Source organism: Lutzomyia longipalpis, chromosome 4 (genome assembly GCF_024334085.1).
Source record: "Lutzomyia longipalpis isolate SR_M1_2022 chromosome 4, ASM2433408v1".
Lineage (NCBI taxonomy): Eukaryota > Metazoa > Arthropoda > Insecta > Diptera > Psychodidae > Lutzomyia > Lutzomyia longipalpis.
The window spans coordinates 16,713,516-16,734,473 of NC_074710.1; the positions used below are offsets into that span (position 1 = coordinate 16,713,516).

The 20,958-nt window shown below is 33.5% G+C and overlaps 2 protein-coding genes across 14 annotated transcripts in view; one reads left to right on the forward strand and one right to left on the reverse strand.

Annotated features, from left to right (window-relative positions):
- The window catches only part of LOC129795284 (toll-like receptor Tollo), a 650,843-nt gene that overhangs the window by 353,820 nt on the left and 276,065 nt on the right, over positions 1–20,958 (forward strand). The window lies entirely within an intron of this gene.
- Positions 1–20,958, reverse strand: part of LOC129795290 (optomotor-blind protein) — a 49,482-nt gene that overhangs the window by 5,451 nt on the left and 23,073 nt on the right. For all 13 annotated transcript variants that reach the window (XR_008751110.1, XR_008751111.1, XR_008751113.1 and 10 more), the window contains exons 4-5: positions 7,014–7,160; positions 6,851–6,927 (exon numbers count right to left, since the gene is read on the reverse strand). Coding sequence is in view for 4 of the 13 variants with exons in the window: in XM_055836385.1 (XP_055692360.1) it covers positions 6,851–6,927; positions 7,014–7,160 (224 nt within the window). In the remaining 9 variants the exon portion in view is untranslated. The remainder of the gene's footprint in view (positions 1–6,850; positions 6,928–7,013; positions 7,161–20,958) is intronic.

Here is a 20,958-nt window from a genome sequence, read left to right on the forward strand (position 1 = left end):
CATCTCTTCGCCTGCACACCCACCCCTATACGATATATGTATGTGTATTTATGGTGGGCCCCGAAAACTAAAATGCTGCTGCTCTGTGTCCGATTCAGCGAGCAAATTTGCCAAAAGGGCGATTTGATACAACAGAAAATTTCTCTATCAAACCACCCCCACACTCCCGCAAAGGAACTCACTCTCTCCTCTCGAAATTATTCAGTTCGTTAACTTTGTCTTCTGCACACCCACCCACCCCCTGCCACCCTTATTCTCTCGTTTAACTTGGCTCAGGGTCGAAAATGTCAATAGCAAGAGCACCACACACATCTCTTTAGTTGCCAGCTCCTGACTATCAGATTGTGAAGCGCAATGAGAATTTGTGCGGCATTTGTGCTGTTGTGGAAGGAAAATCAAGGATAGGCGGGGGTGTCACGTTCAAATCCCATTCTCCGCATCCGACACTATATTTGATCGGTCTCAATATCCCTGCCACCCCCGCCCCTACCGTAGAAGAGCCAGGGATGGAACTGTCTAACAAACTTGATTTAAACAGATTTTTGATTACATTAACTGCATAGTAATGAGGTAAAAGCCACCCACAGAAATCAATGAAACCACAAATTGGAACAACACGGAGCATGAAAAACAGCATGAAATAATGTTTAATGCAAATGCCACATATCTCTCCCTTTGGCTTTTTGATGGTATCCCAGATCAACCACCCCTTTTAGTTTTTTTCCACATATATAATTGTATGTATGTACCAATCACCCCATCTGCAAGAGATCCATGGCATAGTGGAAAAATAAACACTCATCGTGTAAACTCTACCACATTCAGCTTACAACAAGCAGAATGATGGTCCCAGAGGCTAAATTGCTGAGGAAATTAACGCTAAATTTTGTGAATGATCAGCAATAAAAAAAATCCCAAAACATCTGTGAGAGATTTCCCCGTAAAAGGGGGTTAATATTTTGAATTATTTTTATTTCATAATATTTATTCATTTGTTTGAAATTAATTTAGTCATTCTGGAGGATTTAAAAGAAATAAATTTTAACGATAATTTTCTTCAAAACTTGAAAATTATTTGTGTTTTAATCTGCTCGGTTTAGTCCTTAATCCTTAATAATTCAGGACGTTCAGGATTTATTCGTGTGGATGACTAAACAAATTATTTTCAAGATAAAAATTACATTAAAAAAAATAGAAAGGAAATTATTTCTAAACGTTATTAAAAACATTAAAGTAATATTAGAAAATTTAGAAAATAACAACAAATATTTTAAAGAAAGAAAAAAACAAAAAGAAGAAGAGTTTCTGTCCATTTGTTTTTTTCAAAATATTTGTCGTTATTTTCTAAGTATTCTAATATTACTTTAAAGTTTTTAATAACGTTTGAAAATAATTTCATTTCTAGTTTTTTAATGTAATTTATATCTTGAAAATATTTTGTTCAGACATTCACAAAAACAAATCCTGAACGTCCTGAATTTTTAAGGAACAGAGGAGATTAAAACACAAATTATTTCAAGAAATTTTGAAAAATATCGTTAAAATTTATTTCTTTTAAATATCATGCCAGTAGACCTTATGGGTAAGGGTGGAAAAAAAACAAAAAAAAAACATGAACAAAGCTATAGAAATGTTGAATTAAAAAAATGTAAAACGCGAAAAAAAATGAAACGTTAGAAGAGTAATGTCAAACGTTTTTAAATAATTGTCAAATCGATTATTAATTCATTTCAATAGTTGACATAAATTTTGAGGTTAAAACTATCGATCCTACAAGGGTTAATGAAATCAATTTTATTTAAAAATACAAAAGATGACGTAATCACTGTACTGTGTCCCTTAAAATCTATGAAACATTTCCACTAATGTTTCATCCGTGACTTTTGATAAGTTTTGTTTTAGAATTCCATAAATTTCTCATCAGGGAAATGGAAAATCTGTCTTTTCATATTTCTGAACTGCTTTACGTCTCAATTTAAACTACTTGCATGATGTTTTTTTCTCTGTACCTCCCAGTGAGTGACATAAAAATGCATAAATACCTTTTTTCAATTTAAAATGCATAAGACGTTGCGAGTAAACTATCACACCGCAAAATTGTGACAAAATGATAAATGTAATTGGTTTTTAACGATAATACGATGTAATTGAATGCCTCTGTGGGTGCAATTTGATGAATAATATTCCTAAATTGTTTTGGGAGCTGTAAACGCGCTAAAGAAAATCCACTTTGATCAATCATGCGGCCCGTCGGCGAGGGTGTGTGTATGTGGCACATGTAAGTTCATTCTCTTCGTAGCTATGGGAAGATGTTACGCGCCAGGGAAAAGTCAATTTATCCCCGAAGGCGATGGATGAGATTATCAAATTTCGCGCGCTTTTAAAACGTAAAATTTCCCGCCTTCGCATTACCTTCTTTAGCTTGATGTAAATCGTGTGTGTAGGTGCGGGGGAGGAGGTATTATGTGGGTGATGGGTGGGAGTGATGTTTCATCTATTTGGGGATTCACCCGGATTTTTTGTCTGTGGACCATTTGAGTGTCCTCAACGTAGTGCATGATGACAAACAAGAAAAGGCAGCAAGAGGGAGAAGAAGGAAAAAGCGAGATCTTTAGCCATCATGACATTTTGATTGATTCCACAAAACGATGGTCAAACAGTGAATGTGGAATTCTATTTGTCTTTTGCTAATGCCTTTGCCTCTATATTTTCTTACACTGCAAACAATGCCCCCTCCGCCCCTTTATTCGAGAGTCGTGGGTTGAATTTTTGCACATTACACACAGACCCTGATTGCGGCAACAACCCCTCGGCGCTCTTTTTTCCAATTCTCTGCACAGAGGAGAGTTGGAATATGTACAAATCAATTATACAGAGAATGCACGCCGGGGTGTGGAAGAGGGTGGTAAAAGTGGAATTTTCTGCTTAAGGAGATGCGATATTTATATTAGAATTAGGAAGGTGATACGGCAAATCAATACAATTCAACAATGATCCCTTCGCTTCTTCTTCTTTTCTCCTTTTCCCCTTCACCTCCTGCATGTGTGACATTTAACCCCGAATGTGGGTGATAACTCATCCCCTTTTGCATTTTTGTCCCATGTCCTTTGTGTGTGAGGAGAGCAACATAATAGCATTCTCAATTGTCACAGTATCATAATAAGGGAGCTAAAGGAGGGAGGAAAGGATACGGATTAATTGATCATTGAGGGAATAAATTGGTTTAGGTTCTCTCACTCAAGATAATAACCCCATCGATACGTGAAGAATTAATGTAACACACGAAATTGTACATAGTTTGCTAATCGCTTTAGTATTGCCAGCCAAATTTTGGTCACAATGGACACAATTGTTCACAAGATTTGAGAACTTTGTGAATAAGTTTTTACATAATATAGATGGAGTGTTTTGTAAGAATTATCGATTATTGGCAAGGAATGTTTATCTCACCAAATCTTGGAATTATTTGTCAAAATTCGGGATATTTTTCAAGAAGACTCGAACTATTCCTCAAGATTTGTACTATTCGTCAAGTTTTGGACTATTTTTTTTTAAATATTCGAACTATTCGTCGAGATTAAAATTAAAATCGGATAATTTGTTAAGAAGATTTTGAATTAGGTATTCGTCAAGAAGTTTCGGACAATTCGTCAAAATTATGATTTTTCTTCAAAAAGATTTGAAATCTTTGTCAAGATTCAGATTATTTGTCAACAGTCTGATTATTCGTCAAAATTCGGATGATTCGCTAAAATATTCCAAATATTTCCCTGATAAACACCCCTTGATTATTGGGCTAAGAGATGGCGCTAGTTGGTTAAAACTAACTGATTAGCTTAATTTTTTAAAGAAAAAAATCAAAAACAAACGTCAAACGTTAGAGAAAGAACGTCAAAGGTCAGAAAAGAAAAGTCATTCGTTTAAAATAGTAATTTCATATCAAACGTTAAATTAGAAACATCAAGCATTGTTAATATAAATGTAAAAGCCCTTATAAATTTTAATTTTAAATTTAAAAAAAATGTATTATTTATATATTATTCGGTCGATCACAAAATGTTTCTTCTGAAACAGACCACAAAAATGAATAAACTCCTTCTACAAATCCACGAGAGATTAATTAAAATTTTATATTTTATGTAGAATTTTCAGAGTACTCGGGTGTGAGCATATTATGTAGCAAACTATATTTATTTATGCACTTTTTGTGCTATTTATATAACATGGGTTTGTACATTTTCAACCCTCCAGAGTTAATTATTTTATTTTCTGCTCTGGTATGAGCATTGGATAAATTTCAATTTTCATTCAATGTCGAATGCAGTGTTTGAATGATGTACTGAAAGCGCTGAAAGACAGGCCATTGTAATGGCATTTAATACTCTCTCTCTCTATTCCATTTTATATGTATTGTAAAATTTAGCATTAGTTCATATTTTTTTTTTTGTATTAAAATAGACAACGAGATATTTAATGCTTTATTTAGACTTAATGCTGATTTTTATGGTACCTTCTGTGTCTTGAATATCCGTAAAAGATTTTTTTATACAGACTACAAAATTCAGAAAGAACCTCTAAATGACAAAAAATAAAAGATTTTCTGCAGAATCTGATTTTTTTTCTTAAAGGAAACACCTCTAAGAAATGAAAACCCAAAAAAATTCAAATAAATCGATTTCTGAAATTATGTTGACTTCTCACAGTGCTAGATTGGACGCCTTTCATGAGAAAAATCTCATCTTGTGACCTCCAAGAGTTTATCATGGAATATTATCATTTACAATGTATCTTTATTCAGAGTTTCTCCGCACTGCCTCTTCTTTACTAAATCATCAACGCTTCTTTTCCTCCTTTCGGACACTTTTTTCCGTCTCTTCTGTGAATGTTTTAATATTTTTTGTGGGGGTATCTGAGGGGGAAAAGCCGCAACGAGTGTAAGAAAATACATATATAATATATCCCTTCTAATGCAATTCGACATTTATATTGCTTGACAATCCCACAAAATTCATCGAATAATTGTTCTTTTAATGCCAAAACATGATTCTTTTGCACTTAACATCGACACCACACCAATTTGTGGTGCATTTAATAGCTCGATGACACTCCCGATTGTAATCTAATGGAAATATATATATAAACGAACATTTCAGAGAGAAAAAAAAACTAAATTTATGTACAACAAGGAGAAGAGCTCACGCGAAAGACTAATTTATATCACGAAAAATATAATAATGTACAAAATACGCTGAGAACTCTCTCTCTATGCTATCTCCTTTGCTGCTAAATGTTTTCTCATTACAATTCATTTTTATAGATTCAACATCAGTGTAATATATTTCTTGTAACAACTTGATATTGTAATTATAAATGGTTCTTGAAAAGTTTTATATTTATTCATATGAGAGAATGTTCTTTTTTTAGAGAGAGAATCAAAGCGAAACGATTGACTTATATGAAAGAGAAGTTTTGAGTTTTTTTCTTTCTAAATAGATTTGTGGAATATTTATTGGGTGGTAATGGGAATGATTTTTACCATATAATTAAGATAGATGAGTCGGAAAAATCCCTCAAAATCATCAAAGTTAATTTTTTGAATGGATTTAAATTAAAGGAGTTTATTCATTTTGAGGTATCCCCTTGAATTTTTCGGGTCGATAAAAATTAGGACACTGCAAGTATTGAAAAACATTTTATAAAACATTTAAACTAATCAGATTTTCCATTACGTTCAGAAAATACCAGTTAAATGCTTTTTGGAAAAAATAAGAAAATTAGAAACGTAGAATCAATTAAACTTGATATAAATCTTAAAAGTCAAATTCCGTTTTTATTGGGTTCAATCAAATTGATAATTTTCTGAAAATTATCAAACGAAGCATATGCTCACACGCTTCATGTTCAATCCTTGCAGGATTTTTCTGGCCACTGTGGTCGATTTAATTTTTTAAATCATCAAAAAATTAAATCTATATTAAGTTATTTTGATAACTTCTATATTTATTGAATAGATAAGTTTAATTACTCCAAATTCGTTAAAAGAAAACTTAGAAAAATATTTTCTTTTTGAGAGAAAATTAAGTTCAAAGTTTGAGGTTAGAAATACCGGATCCTCCAAGAGTTAAAAGGAAATTAAAAAAAATGAATCACAACTAAAACGTATTTAAAAGACTCACTACTTAATCTTATTGAAGGTACTTAACGTGTAGGCTATTACACTTAAGCTTCGAGTGCCTGTGCATCATAACCTCTATGTGAGCACGAGAGAGACAACAACGCTGTTTTTTTCTCGTTCTTTCACATGTAAAATCTTAAGCATCAAGTTCTTAGAGCTTAAGTGTGATAGCTCCCTAAAACTCATTGTCAGAACAAGAAAGATAGAGATTAGATATTGAAGCATATGCTTCATGCATAAAAGAACTTTAAAATAGGAAAAAAATGAGGAAGACAAGCCAAATTACATCGGGTGAGCGTCAGGAAAAGCAATATCTTCCAAAATACTATAAAATTCAATTACTTTCATTTAGAACTTTTAATGCCTTTCCGCAACATCTTCATACAGATAAAATTTGTTTTAAAGATAAGATACAATAGGGGCGTGACTTTGGGTATTTTTGAGCACATAATTCCGGAAGTTTCTCAGTAAATTCCATTGTAGTTAATCTATCTATTAGGCTGATATTAAATCTATCCGTGACCTTTATTACATTTTATGCTACTGAAGATTTCTTATGTTAACATTAAAATGAATAGGATCCTTTCCTTCACAAACTCAATGAATTTTTTGGAAGATCAATTAAATGCTTCTTTTCGAGAAAATCAGAAAAGTAAATTATATGTATATACTTACTTCTTTTCCCTCTTTCCAGCCCCTGAGTCACGAAATCCCTTTGCAAAGGGATTGTTATCGATCTTTAGTTGTGTTATCTGCAAAATGAGAGATTTTCTTTCTCAATATAAATTCTTTTTGTAATTTTCTTTTTGTCTAAACATGATGTTGCTCAATGAATTACCTTTTCATTTTGATATGCAGTTACAGCTATAAATTCCGTCTCCTTGAAGACATATGTACGAAATGTTGAGTAGGGTAGTTTGAGGATGTCATTCGCTCGTACCAAATGAAATCTCGGTTGATATTTGTGCATTGAATTAAGTATTGTCTGCTCATTGTAGGTGGTAGGTGGAGCACAGGGTGGTGACGACGAGGAGAGCCATGAAGAAGAGTTTCCGGGAAAAAAAGGAACAGAAAATTAGTTTTAAAAAATTGATCATTTCCATATAAGAGACGATGTGAGACATGTTTTGGATGTTATCCGCTCGTCTTTTAGAGGAGAAAGAATGTTGGGAATAAAAGATAAGATGAATGGAATTAACTGGCATAATTTGTAAAAGTTTATATTCCAACACACAGGGAGTCGCTTTTATTTTTTTTTCTCTCTCATCCACCAACGAATGAAAAAAAAAAACGAATCTCATTCTATATTAAAACAGAGGATATTTTAATTAATTAATTTTCCGTGGTGGTGATTGAATCAGAATTGAGTGGCTAATTTACAAAGTGGACCACCAAGGTTGATGATGATTCGAACACCTGATTTGAAGAATTTTGACCTCATGTGAAACATAACTTTTTCAAACTACATAACTTTATGCTCTCTTTTTTTTCTACCTCGCTTCTCCTCTCTGTCTTTGACGTTTTTTTTCCACGTCTCTTCGTTCTCAACTAAAACAACAAAAAAAACCCGCGTATGGCGGGAACATCCTCTCAATGTAATTATTGATTGATAATATTTTTATGAGATGCGAAGTGGATGTTTGAGCGCGGAGTTAATAAAAAATCGCTCTAGATTTTCGTGACAGTGAACATGATTTTGCTGGCTTGAATGCGCGCGCGTTTGGCCCTCCATGGTGGAGCGAACCATTCTTGTGATCATCTCTAATGCCGTGCTTTTTGGGGGTCTCTGCCTGCACACCGCGCGCCAAGACGCGACGATAGCCAAGTCATACGCCGATGCTACGAGAAAACCTTTTGTCTTGGCATTTCGGTGAGATCGTATAAAAGATAAAAAGACATAACCACCAAAAAACATTAATCCATTTGGTTAAAATACGTGTAGATTCGTAGAAAACACGATCTTTCGGTGGAAAAAAATTAGGATAAGATGAAGAGAACACTGAAGTACAGTCTGTGCTCAAAGTATGTGGGAGGAAATTGATTTTCCATGCGATTTATTGCAAAAATCTTCAAAAATTCCATGAAGAATTATTCTTAGGGGAACGTGGCCCAATTCCGATCTCCTAAGGTCCGCGCAGAATGAGAAAAAATGGTATAAAACAAAAAGCAATATTCTTAAATTTGGTACCATTTTAAAGCCCATTTAATGCTATTTTAACTCTCATGACTTTCTACATTTAAAGTTTTATCAGTTTCAAGTAATAGCGGATTGAAAAAAGGCCTTAAGAGGTCCGAATTGGGCCACGTTCCCCTATTTATATTTTTCCTATAAAAGTTTATTTTAAAAATTAGTTTCCTATTAAAAAAAATTATAGCACCCTGGACACAAATTAAGAAATATAATTTTTTCCTAAATAATTTGTTAATAATCTCCCAAAACTTTGTAACAGTCCTAAAAATTATTTAAAATAATTTTCTAATTGAAAGAAATAATTTTTTTTTGAATCTTAAGGTTTTGCATTCTCGATAAAAAAAATATCTTTTACATTCTAGACGAACTATAAAATAGAAGATCTTTTTGATGTGATTCTTTCGTTTTCTTTATAAAAGTTCAGTTGAAGCATTAAGTAATGGAATCAATTGAATGTTTTAGAAGAAAAGAAGAACAAAAATTATAGCACTCGGGACACGAACCAGAAAATCTTAATTTTTTCTCCCTATAAATCATGAGTCAAAACTTACAGGATTAGGTAATAGGTAGTAGAATTCCTTCTTTTTATCTCTTGTAATCTTAAAGTATAAAGTTTTTTTTTTGCATAGAAAATTGTATGTTATCGTTAAATGAAAGTTTTTATAGAATAGTCTAGACACACTCCAAAAAATTCGACACATCTTAAAATTGAGCATTTTAATATCATAGAAATGCGAAAAAAACATATCTTTCCTTTAAATAATTTAAAAGAATTCTTTGATAATGTTGCATTTTATCTACAAGAAACCCCTTCTTCTGTATCCTAGACACAAACCATAAAATTGGCAAAGAGAGTCAAATAAACAATAATAAGAAAGAATTTTCACGCTCCTCTTGAACGGACTGCATTATGCATTGAATCGGTGGCTACACTGTCAAACATTTTCTTCTTTCAGCACCGAAATCCCCGCCAAAAAAACTCGCTTCGAGATCATTTTGGGAAGATTGGGAAGCAAAATCTTCTACATATGGGGGGACATTTCCTGCATAAGAGTGGAGTCGATCGCTTTTTTGTTCCTTATCAATCGCTATCGGGGGAGCAGTAACAAACAAATGGAGGAAATGAGTTGTGATTTAATTAGTTACCAATTATATTGAACAGCCTGAGTGCACCAATATGGGGCCGGGAAGGGAGTCTGTGGGGCAGAGTGGGGTATCTCCCTAATCTAACTTAGAGAATGAGAGAAAGAGAGAGAAATAGCCAGAAGATCAGTTTGGTTGCATAGTCACGATAGAGGAGACACGGGAAAGAAGAAGGAGTAACAAAAAAAAAGCAGCATAAACGGTGCCGTCTCAGCGATCCGTGATACGAGGGCCACCAAAAACGATAATAAAAACAAAATATGCTTCGATTTCATTCCAAAAGAAAGTCTTGGACTATCAGGCGCCACATTATTTATGGAATACTTGTGTGAGTTGGGACAGTTTATGCAACTTTTTTCTCCGTCTGTTCGATTCCTCCGTTTTCTTATTCATCGCCGTGGTCGCTTCTGCTTCTGCCGCCAATTCTTTCCACCCCGAAACTTTTGTATTACATACATATATAGGTACCTACCACACATCCCAGAGATTCTCCCAGTTTCTCTCCTATTCTTTTTGATTCGCGCCACAAAACCTTTGCGCCGCACACACGCGGTCTCCTAAACCATATAAACTGATGTGTGCAGCCCTAAAGAAAAGCTCATGGAGCCACCAAATGCAAAAATAATAAAAGAAAAAAATGAGAGCAAAGGAGAGAGCTCGAAGATGGGATGTTTTATACCTCTTTACTTCTTTTTAAATTGTATTGGCAAACATAATGTTTGTCTTGTGCTGATGGGAGAATCCTACCGTATGGGGGCAATGAAAAGGCCGTGCGCGCGTATTTTGTGGTCTAAAAATTGCATTCGAAATGACCCCAAATGGGGGGACACACACAAAATATTTCTTTTTTTTAGCCTCAGGAAGTATTCAATCTAATAAGATAAACAGTGGTGGTCGTTAATTTGGAGCCACGGGAACCACCCATGCGTAAAACATATAAAATTATTATTATTATAGTGAGAAAGGAATATTGAATTTTACATCCTTTAAATTAATCTCTGAAAAATTATTTTTTAATGATTTTTTTTAAAGAAAGTACGTGTTTACGTTCAAAGCATAAAGCTTCAATTGCAAGAATGCAAAATAAAGTTAAAAGAAAGCAATAATTTTAAAGGAGCTAACCCGTTAAGATATTGGAAAACATCATTCGAGAAAACAATTTAGGACACGCGTAATATTGTTGAGGATCAAAGGGAATAATGAATCGATAATAGCCACAAAAAATTGTCTAAAATGCTATAGAATGACGTCACTATTGCATTTTTTTTAATCTATCATTGCATCAACTCACTGACGAAACATTAGTGTGAATGTTTCATGCAATAAAAAAGACGAAAAACTAAATAATGACGTCATTGTTTGATATTTTGGGAATATCTTTAAATATACTATATTGTCTTACTACGAAAGAGAACAAATTAGTAAAAAATATTAGCCTAAAGGAATAAAATAAAGGACAAACATTTTTTGATTAAAAAAAAAACATGGATTCTCTTGTAATTCTAGGTCCATTGGGTCATACGCTGACCCAAAGGCTTAATTTTGAAAATATTACATTTTGTATAGTTAATTTTTAAATATTGAGTCCAAATTGGTACAGGACTATGTCTTTACAATCCCTGGTCATTTTATGACCACAAAAGGATATATCCAAGGACTCTCAGGATCAGGAAGAACGAGAAACCGAAAATTTTTGATTGGGATTTTTTGCTAAAAATGTCTTATTTGAGTTCAAAGTAACCCATCAAAATTATTTTTAGTTCAATCAGCTCGCTAGATTGACTGTGGACCTGAAAGGGTTAAATTGAGCTTAATACATAATCGAAAATTAATTGATGTTTTTGTAGCACTATGAATCACAATCTAGCGAATGTTAACCTGCTCATAGAGCGAAAGTGTGAAACCGTTTAAATTAAACATTGTATCAATTTTCAGTTCTACTAATTTGATTTTGAGAAATTTATTTAAGAATAAAAAAAGCTTAGAAAAGCTCCTCAGAAAAAAAACCTCAAAAGCAAAAAGATTTGCAATTGCATGCATTTCATGTGAATTGTTTTTTTTTTCGTTTGTTCTTAAACAACCACATCAGACACCTCACTGAATCCACATCTCTTTATGCGGATTTTGTGGGGATTTTGACGTGACAAAATGCCCAAATTGCATCTCTTTGCGTTGTTCTCCTGAAAGGCCGCGTCTCTTTTGGGCCAATGTCTTTTATTTCGCGCAAAACAAGAAGCACACACTTTGGTGCTGCGACAGCCACCAAACATTCTCAGCATTGAATGCTCTTGTGCGACAGTTTCAAACTGTTTTATTAGGAGAAGCACCATCAACCCATTTTTGTTACATATTATACATATGTATGTATGGGGGGATATATATATTTTTATAAAGTGTTGCGAATCTCTTTTCTGCTTAAGCAGATCAATCTGCGCGCCCCACACACAACTTCTCTCACATCTCCTTTGTTTCTCAAAACATACATAACTCCGCAAGAGCTTCACGGTGCAAAGAGAGAGAAAGAGATCCCTTTGGCGCCAAGGCGCCGAAGACACCATCGCGTACACATTTCTGTTGCAACAAACTTAGATAACTATCTGGAGGGGCTTTGTAAATTGCCGAAACAATATTATCCTCCTTTTTTCTCTCCCTCTCTCTCTCTTTGCTTTTTTTTTGCTCCATAGCCCATCATCTTGAGGAGCTTCCTTTACTCACCATATATGTATGTTTGCCTTGCATACATACATAATATATAGCGTAGAAGGAAGAGCAATGGGGCTTTGCCACTGCTTTGCAGAAATTACATAATTTTGCGTAAAGCAAAGACAAAAGTGCGGAGGAGCAGCAGCAGCGAAAAAAAAGGAAGAGAGGAAATAAAACGAGAGCATTTCGTGATTTACGGATTAAATCATTAGAGGCAAAAACCACACGGGCGAAGGGTTCACTTGGAAGCCCATTGCGCGTTGCCGAGGACAAGATACGCATGCAAGGAGAGATATAAAACGGCGGGGAGGAATAACATCCTCGCCATGCATCGTTTGGACGGTGCCATCAAAAGCAAAAGAGGGTGCAAATGGCGCTTAGATAATCCCAATTAATTTCCATCATTTCGCTTGCAAAATGCTTCGCTTTTAACCGAAATGCGCAACATTTCTTACACAGAATGACAATCCATTTTTATCTCTCTTTTTTCTTTTCTTCTTCTTCCTTCGCCTTCCCACTGCAAAGGGATTGCTTGAAGGAGGAGGAGGAGGAGGAGAAAAAAAAAACATTCACAAACTTTATGTATATAATTAGGAGAAAATGAACAGATTTAATAATACAAGAAGGAACCTAATTGAGGGTATCGATGCTTAATAAGGTTTAAATAATGGGTTTTAACTGCCGTCAATGTGAGATAGTTGATCGTTGATTAGTAAATATGAATTGCACGTACGGTCAGCTGGGTAAGTTGATTGATCTGTAATGTAATTTACTCTCACATCAGCAACATTGGGCTACAGTGGAGTCTTGTAGAATAGCCTAAAATTGCTTTTAAATTATTCTGTCTTCTTGTTTTATTTTCTAATGTCCACTGAGATACATTAGTAGAGTTCTTACGGAGGGCGTAAAAAAATAATAACCCGGCCGGACATTTGATTTAAAAATAATGTCAGATAGTAAAAAAGTGATCAAATCGTAACAATTGATAAAACATCACATTTTTTTTTGAAATGTGATGATTCTTTCTGCCTAAATCAGTGTAATATTAGACGAATTTTCACGAAGAAACTCCATTAATAAAACAACTGTAATTTCTACAAGTGTATGAATTATACGTCGAAATCAGTCGTGCATCAGATGATATTTCTACATGTAGAAAATTGTTCAAAAATTTTAGAATAAAAAATTTTTATGTGTAGAAAAGAAAGTAGCATAAAATAAAACAAAATTATTCATTCTGATTATTCTTTTCATTACATACTTAAGAAGTTTTAGAAATAATTCAGTTCTTTGAATATCAACTGAAAAACATTTTTCAACACCTCTAGGCGCCATCAAAGGGTTAAGATGCACCACAATTGCCTCCACACACATACAAAGCAAAAATGCACTGCTCAGGGGTAATTAATACAGTTGTGGTACAAAAAACAGCAACAGGAAATTCAAAAAAAAATCATTTCCACATTAATGTTTTGAAATATAAATAAAAATTATTAAAATATTATATTGTTCTGTACAAGGAGGTTTGTGTGGCCAATGAATGATTAGAGAGGAAGTGCATGTAGTATGTTTTTTACCACCAATCCCGGACAAAATCTTCTGAGATATTTCTTTTTTTTTTTGTTAAAAATGAATGAAAAAAGAGGAAGCGCGGCAAAGTGAAGGAGTTTGCACACAAAACTGGTAATGTTTGGTATTATATTCTCGCTCCTCCCGGTCGTGAAAATAATGAATCAAATTTCACTAATTCACGATGATACGCTATGAGTGATGTATTATTTGTTTTTGGTGGACGCAGAAATCCTTTTGTGGGTTGCGCGTTATTTTGAACATTTCAATGGTACAACACGATGCGAATGGTTTCCATTCATTAGGCGTATTAGTGCCGGTGTTTTTGATAAAGTGCCTGTGAAAAGGGGTTTTTTGGTTCTCTCTGGGGGTGTAGGTACAATCTCAAAAAGAAGAGTCACACCGTACGTACGTATAGCTGGTTAATAATCTCCTTTCTAATGTTCTAACCACTTTTTTCTATTTAGGGGAAGATGGGATTACTTGTTACATTGTTCGTGTAATTTTATGACTAATACGTAATGATACTGATAATACTGATTTCGACGAACAAATCAACCTATTTGGTTTGTTTTTATTTATATTCTATTTCTGTTCTTAAAATATGTCTGATGCTTTACTAATTTCGACTTGAAGCATTAAAAATTGAAACATTGGACAAATCTACTGATTTTCAATATCAAAACGGGTTGAAAAATCTGATATTGTACTGATTTCGACTAAAAATACGTCAGAGAGAAATGTTTGACAATTTTAACAATTTTTTTTGTGAATTCTGTGCTAATTTCATTGGTTGAAGCATTGCAAGAAGAGTCGTTTGACAATTTTAATAATTTTCTGTGTTAAAATAAATCTGATATATTGCTGATTTCGACTTAAAATAATATTAGAACTCTTAAAGATAAAAGGAATTTTTTTTTCAATACTTTGGGTTAAAATAGTGTTAAAATAATCTAATTCTTTTGTGATTTCAACAAATTAAGCATTTATTTGGTAATTTTAATTATTCTCAGTGTTAGAAAAAGTCGGATGTTGTACTGATTTCGAGTGAAACACTTCCAAGGAAAATAAATGACAATTTCTATAATTTTCTTTGTTGAATTGAGTCAAAATATGCTGATTCTGTGCTGATTTTATTGAGTGAAACATTGCAAGAAGAATCCCTTAACAAATTCAAAGAATTTCAATGTTAAAATGAGTATGATGTATTGCTGATTTCGACTTAAAACAATATAGAGAAAAACAATTGATGATTTTAGCAATTTTCTATGTTTATATTGAGTCAAAATGATCTGATTTTGGGCTAATTTCGACAAGAAATTCAATAATTTGCACCAAATTCATGGAAGTATTTTAACTGTGATGCAGAGAAGACTAACCACAAACTTAATTCAAAATATGTACTGTACAGTAACCCCATTTTCCCCTATGCTACCTATATTGTAGTTTATACGTATTTGTCCCTCTTGTGTGGCAAATTTCCTTTGATCCAACTCTATTTTGGCATCTCTTCCGTGAATGGTCGTCAAAATGAGTTGAAGCAAATTAGCGCGAGCACATGTTTCAGAGGCCTTTTCGGGGCAACACAATCAAATTAAAAAGTGATCAATTCATCGTGAATACGCGAAAATTCGAACGACTCAACGCTGTGAATTTGAAAATTTAATTAAGTCCCCAAAAACCAACAGCATTCATACCAATTTTCAGCTACTTTAACCAATAATTAATGACAAATTCCCACTAATCTAAAATACCTCCCTATATGAGAGTTCAGCAGCAGAAAAAAAACAAGACACATGGACTTTTATAAACTGCCAACACTATATTATTTCACCTCTTCCAAATGCCATCAGGGAGTGCTGCAGAAAAAAAATCAACTCCCGCGGAACGTATAGGCCAAGTGATGAAAAAAAAACAAGCCCCAATCCATTGTGAACAGCGGGGTTAAAAAAATGAAAAAAATAAAAAGGGAGAAGATATAATTCGATGACCATCTATTATTTTGCTTTCATCCCAGCAGTTAGGAACGAAGCACGTTTGGAAGGAAAAGAGAGGAGTTGTTGAGTGAAAAAAAATTGACGAAAGATGTGAAACAAGGAGGAAGACAAGATTAAAAAATGAAAAGAAAAAAAGATGGAGAGGAACAACACAAAATAAATTTGTTATTTATTATTAACATTATGTGTGTATACTAATAATCAGAAAACAAACATTTCTTTTTTCTCTCTTCTCTTCTCCTGTCTGCACCTTCTTTTTTTTCTCCTTCTTCTTTCAATTAATTCCTCCTTAAACTGTATGTGGGTATTTTATATGTTAATCATACACACCGGGAGTAATTAAAAGAGTTTAAGTATTAGATTAACGTATGAATCTTGTTTAAATGTAAATAACTCTGTGTTGCTATTTTTTTGACCACACTTGTACGCTATTTGAATTAAATTTGCACCGAAGCTCCATCCTTTAGGTACAAAAATTTGGATGAATGTTAATTAACCAATTAACGCTCATCTTGATTTTAACAACCAATCAGAAAGCTTCATATTCTTCTTCTTATTCATTTACATTTCAATCAGAGTTTATCAAACTGGTGGAGCCTCGGTGCAAAGCATTATTAAATGGAATGCAGCCGTAATAAATGTAAAAATTTACACTTTCACTCTAAAATTATTTACTCTTATACACCGTAAAAAAAAAGAATCAAAGACCGACGGCTAAATTGAGGAGAAAAAAACACCCTTAAAAATTGCCCAAATAGGATCTTCCCCCTTCGTCAAAAAATGCACCTGGTGCTCTTATTCGCCATTCTCTGTGAGCCAGAAAAAAACGCGAGATATTTTAATTATAGTGATGAAAATGCAGAGACTATTTACCACATTTACACCCCTAAACGCCTTCTTATTATTCAAAAATTAACATCGTCTTCCAGTTCAAACTAAAAAAAATAAGAATCAAGAATAAGGCAATTCTGGAAGCTCCAAAAATTGCGAGAGAACTCCTTGGTGTATGAAATTCATTTTAAAGGAGCAAATAAGAACTGCAGCCCGTGAAGAAAAGAATAAGAACATCTTAGAACAAATGATACAGAGTAATTAAAAAAAATAAAATTATTTGATTCATTAATTTTAAATAAATAATATTTTAAATACACGAAGATAACACAATAAAGAGTTAAATAAAATTAACCCACTTTACCCCAGTCTTCCCTATAGTAAAATCAAACAGGAAAAAATGAAAGCTTGAAAAACGCAATTCGCAACTGAAATTCTCACAATGATATTATTTTTGGGCAATTTATTCAATTTATTTACAATCTCTTCCGGGAGTTGAAAATAACTTTTGAAAATACAAAAAAAGAATAATCTGTCCATTCTCATTCAAGGAGATTTCTCAATCATGCAAGCGTGTTGGGGGCTTTTCAATATTTCGCGTGATCTTGTCAGTACTTTGGGGAACGTCATTATTTTTAGTAAAAGTTTATTTTATTTCATTGCTGATGATTGCAAAGGACGTAAAGTGGCGTGAAGAAAAAGGTTTAAATAGAAGCCAGAAAAAATATTAAATCAATTTTAGGTCTCTATGTGATGATGGTGTTTTGCTTTGGTGCTTGTGGGTGGTCATACAGAGCACCTCATTCAGAATGCAACCATAATTTCTTCTCGAATTAACCCTTATGATCCGAGAATTTTCTCCCATCACAACATGAGAATTCAAATTTATTCTGATAAATTTTTGTATCAGATTTTGCATGGAAAATTTTGATTAACACTTAAGAAGCCAAGGGGGGGTCCCGGAATGTTTTTTAAGCACGAACAGAATAATAAGTTGACGGTTCTTCTTCTTTTCTTTTAGAGTAACAAATTACAAATTTAAGGCCAGTTTTTAAGCAAAATAAAGACATTAGTTATCTTTGAGAGCTTAGTTCCAATTCTTTCGTTTTTTATTTAGCTATTTTATGGTAAAACGTAACCTCAATGTTTTTCAAAATAACTCTAAAATATACAAAATAAGTTAAAATTTTAAATTTGTCATCTATTAAAATCCTTTTAGTTAAAATATGTGTGTATGAGCTATTCCTGTTGCATTCAATCAACTATTATTCTTTGGTAAAATATAACCTCAATCTAACCCTATTCAAACCCTAAGCTAACTTTACTCTTAACTGAAATGTCAAGAAATTTCAAAGAGCGTTCATAAAACTTGTTTCTTAATAATTTTGAATTCAAATTTATATTCTAGATAAAAAAAAAACTTCAAAGTTCTTGTAAATAACCTCAAGGTTTAATCAAGCTAATCTTAAAATCCATTAAACCAGCCAATAAATTTATCAGGTTAACATCTAGGTTTTTTTTAGCTGTGATTCTTTCGAAGAAAAGAATAGCACAGCTTCTGTGTACCACTTAATTGACCTAATTAATCTACGTGGATTGACGTCCATCAAACTAACCTCAAAATCCGTTAAATTTCCCGCTTAAACTAACCTCAATTTAAAAATATATACCTACAAATTAAACAGAAGCTTCCAATTTGTACGCGCCTTATTGAAATTCGTGCCCATTGTGGGGAAAAGGCAAAAATTGAGAGTATAAGATTGGGTAAAAGATAGCACCCTTTATTTGTATCTATATAGCAAAATGTGATTTGAACATAGGTTAAAACTGTGTGGTATGCATGTCTTAACTTTTGTCGCTTCTTTTGCAAGGAAATAAAAAATAAATAAACAGCAATGATACAAATAAAAAAGAATTCCATTTACATGTAGCACCAAAACACAGACACAAAATTTGAAGAAACTACACAATGCACAATGTTCTTTCTTGTTTTTTTAAAGCATCATCAAATATATGTTTTAAAATTGTATAATGCGCCATGGAAGAGATCGTACGCCGTTGATATTGACCACAAAGTGAAGTTAGACTTTTGCTGCACATGGCAGAAAAGAGATGGCACGAAATTGCAAATTTTATCCATCACCACGTAATAAGCTGTGGCCTCCTCTCTTTATTTATGGATACCTTCCTCATCTCCAACTTAACCATCTCGCACACCCTCCCCCCCTGTGTGAGCCCAAAGCTGGCGCAGTGGGCACCACCAGGCGAAAGTGCATGTGTGCGGGAAAAAGGCGAAGAAGTTTAGAAGAGATGAAGACAAAAAGTTCCTTCTTCTTCGCGGGGCCCAAGTTAAGTGTGGAATCCACGGTGCGATGGAGAAACCATACACAAAAGTAAAATACTACAATAAGACGATATAAAGTTATGCGGGCGCCAGCCAGCCACGGTTCCACCACCTTATGCGCGCCCCCCATTCCCTCCTCTACCTCCCCCGGTTACACATCCAACCACACAACTCATTTATTATATAGAAAATTTTCAATGAGACGCGCTTTTTTTGTACTCAAAAAAAAATCTCCCTTTTGCCACACACTTAAATTCATATTTATATATATTGTGGTACATACCTACATATATAATATTTCGCCCTTTTGCCTCTTTTCCCACACACACCGCCGCCAACACTATATAGTCTCTGCAAAAATTACTTAGGGTGATGAAATTTGCGGAAATTTTCATTTGATCTTCCTCCCCCACCCCCAAATTCTCCCAAAGACACATTCCAGCATCTCACGATGAAAAATATAGATATGCGAGCATTTTTTTTTTGGGAAGACGATATTGGCCCCCCGAAAAAAAATGCAGACAGAATGCAATGCCAAGTTTCGAGGGATAGAGACACCTCAAACTTCCATATTATAAATTTTGATTCATGGAATGTTGAAAGGAGGTTGAGAGGAAAAAAAATTGTGGAGACTTCTAGTCGCAAGATTCGGTTCAGTGGATATAGAAATTTTGGCTCAACTTCTTGAAAGTGTCCTCTCCTGTTCTTATTAGAAAATATTTCCTCCTTGTGAAGTGATAGTTCTGGCCGTTTTCTTTTTGTGTTACTTAAGAGCTCATGGGGAAGTTTTCTTTACATACAGAAGAATAGCAAAGTATACGTATGATTTGGTGCCAAAAGAGCAAAAGTCTTAGACTTTTATGTCCTGAAACTTACAGAATTTGTAAAAAAAATTTAAAGTTTCTAATTCTTTATAGGATACGTAGCTTAAAAGAATTCCAAAGGATTTCAATCTCAATTAAATTACTCAGATAATTTGCCAATGAAACCAAAATATTGGGTTTAAGTCCTGAAAATGTGCAGATTTAGGAGTGGAAGCCTAACAAATATTTAATTCAAGCCTAAAAGGGGTTAAAATCAAGCCGAAACGTACTAAATTGAAGTCGAATAGTATTAAATTCAAGCCTAAAAAGGACTAAATTTAAGTCGAAAAGTCTTTTTTTTGAAGCCAAAAATGTTATTTGGCTTTTTCCAACAGAAAAAATCATTTTAAACTCTAAAATTGTCATTTTGACTGATTTTTCTAGTCGAAATCAGTCTAACAAGTTAGAAAAAAAGTGAAGAGATATTAAAACTAGGTGTTTAGGAGGCTTTGTTGTCTTAGGTGCCTTAGCCAAGGATCAGACTAAACAAAGCCTTATAATTTCAGTCAGAACCTTTGTAAGAATTTGTTTGTAACTGATTATTTGGAATGACAAAACATCCTACCGACAATTAGTTACAGCTTCACTGTCAGTTTTCAGTACAAATTAATAAGTTTTGTCTTTCCAATTAATCAGTTACAAACGAATCTTTAAAATAGTTCTGGCTGAAATTATAAGGCTTCGTTTAGTCTGATCCTTGGCTGAGGCATCTTAGACAACAAAGCCTCCTACACACCTAGTTTTAATATCTCTTTTTTTTTCTAACCTTAGATACAAACGGAAAGTTTTCAAAAAAAATCTATCTCCTTCTGAAAACGAAATATCAATGAAAAATCACAACTTGAGTGAGTTATTTAACATTTTTCTGTTCCTTAAACTGCGGTAATACAATTGGGGTAAAGTCGTATCAATATACAAAGTTTATTATTAACTTATAATTGGTAATTTTTGTCATTTTTTTTCAACAAATTGCCATCCATTAATAAAGAAGTGCATTGTTGGGATGAAATAAAAGTGCAATTATTCATATAAAAATTATACTTTTTTTTAAAACATGTTATCATATATGAGGTTCTTTTATGATTCCTGAATGAGTGAGTGAAAGAATAAATGGGGGAAAGAAGAGAAAGAATGGAAGAAAA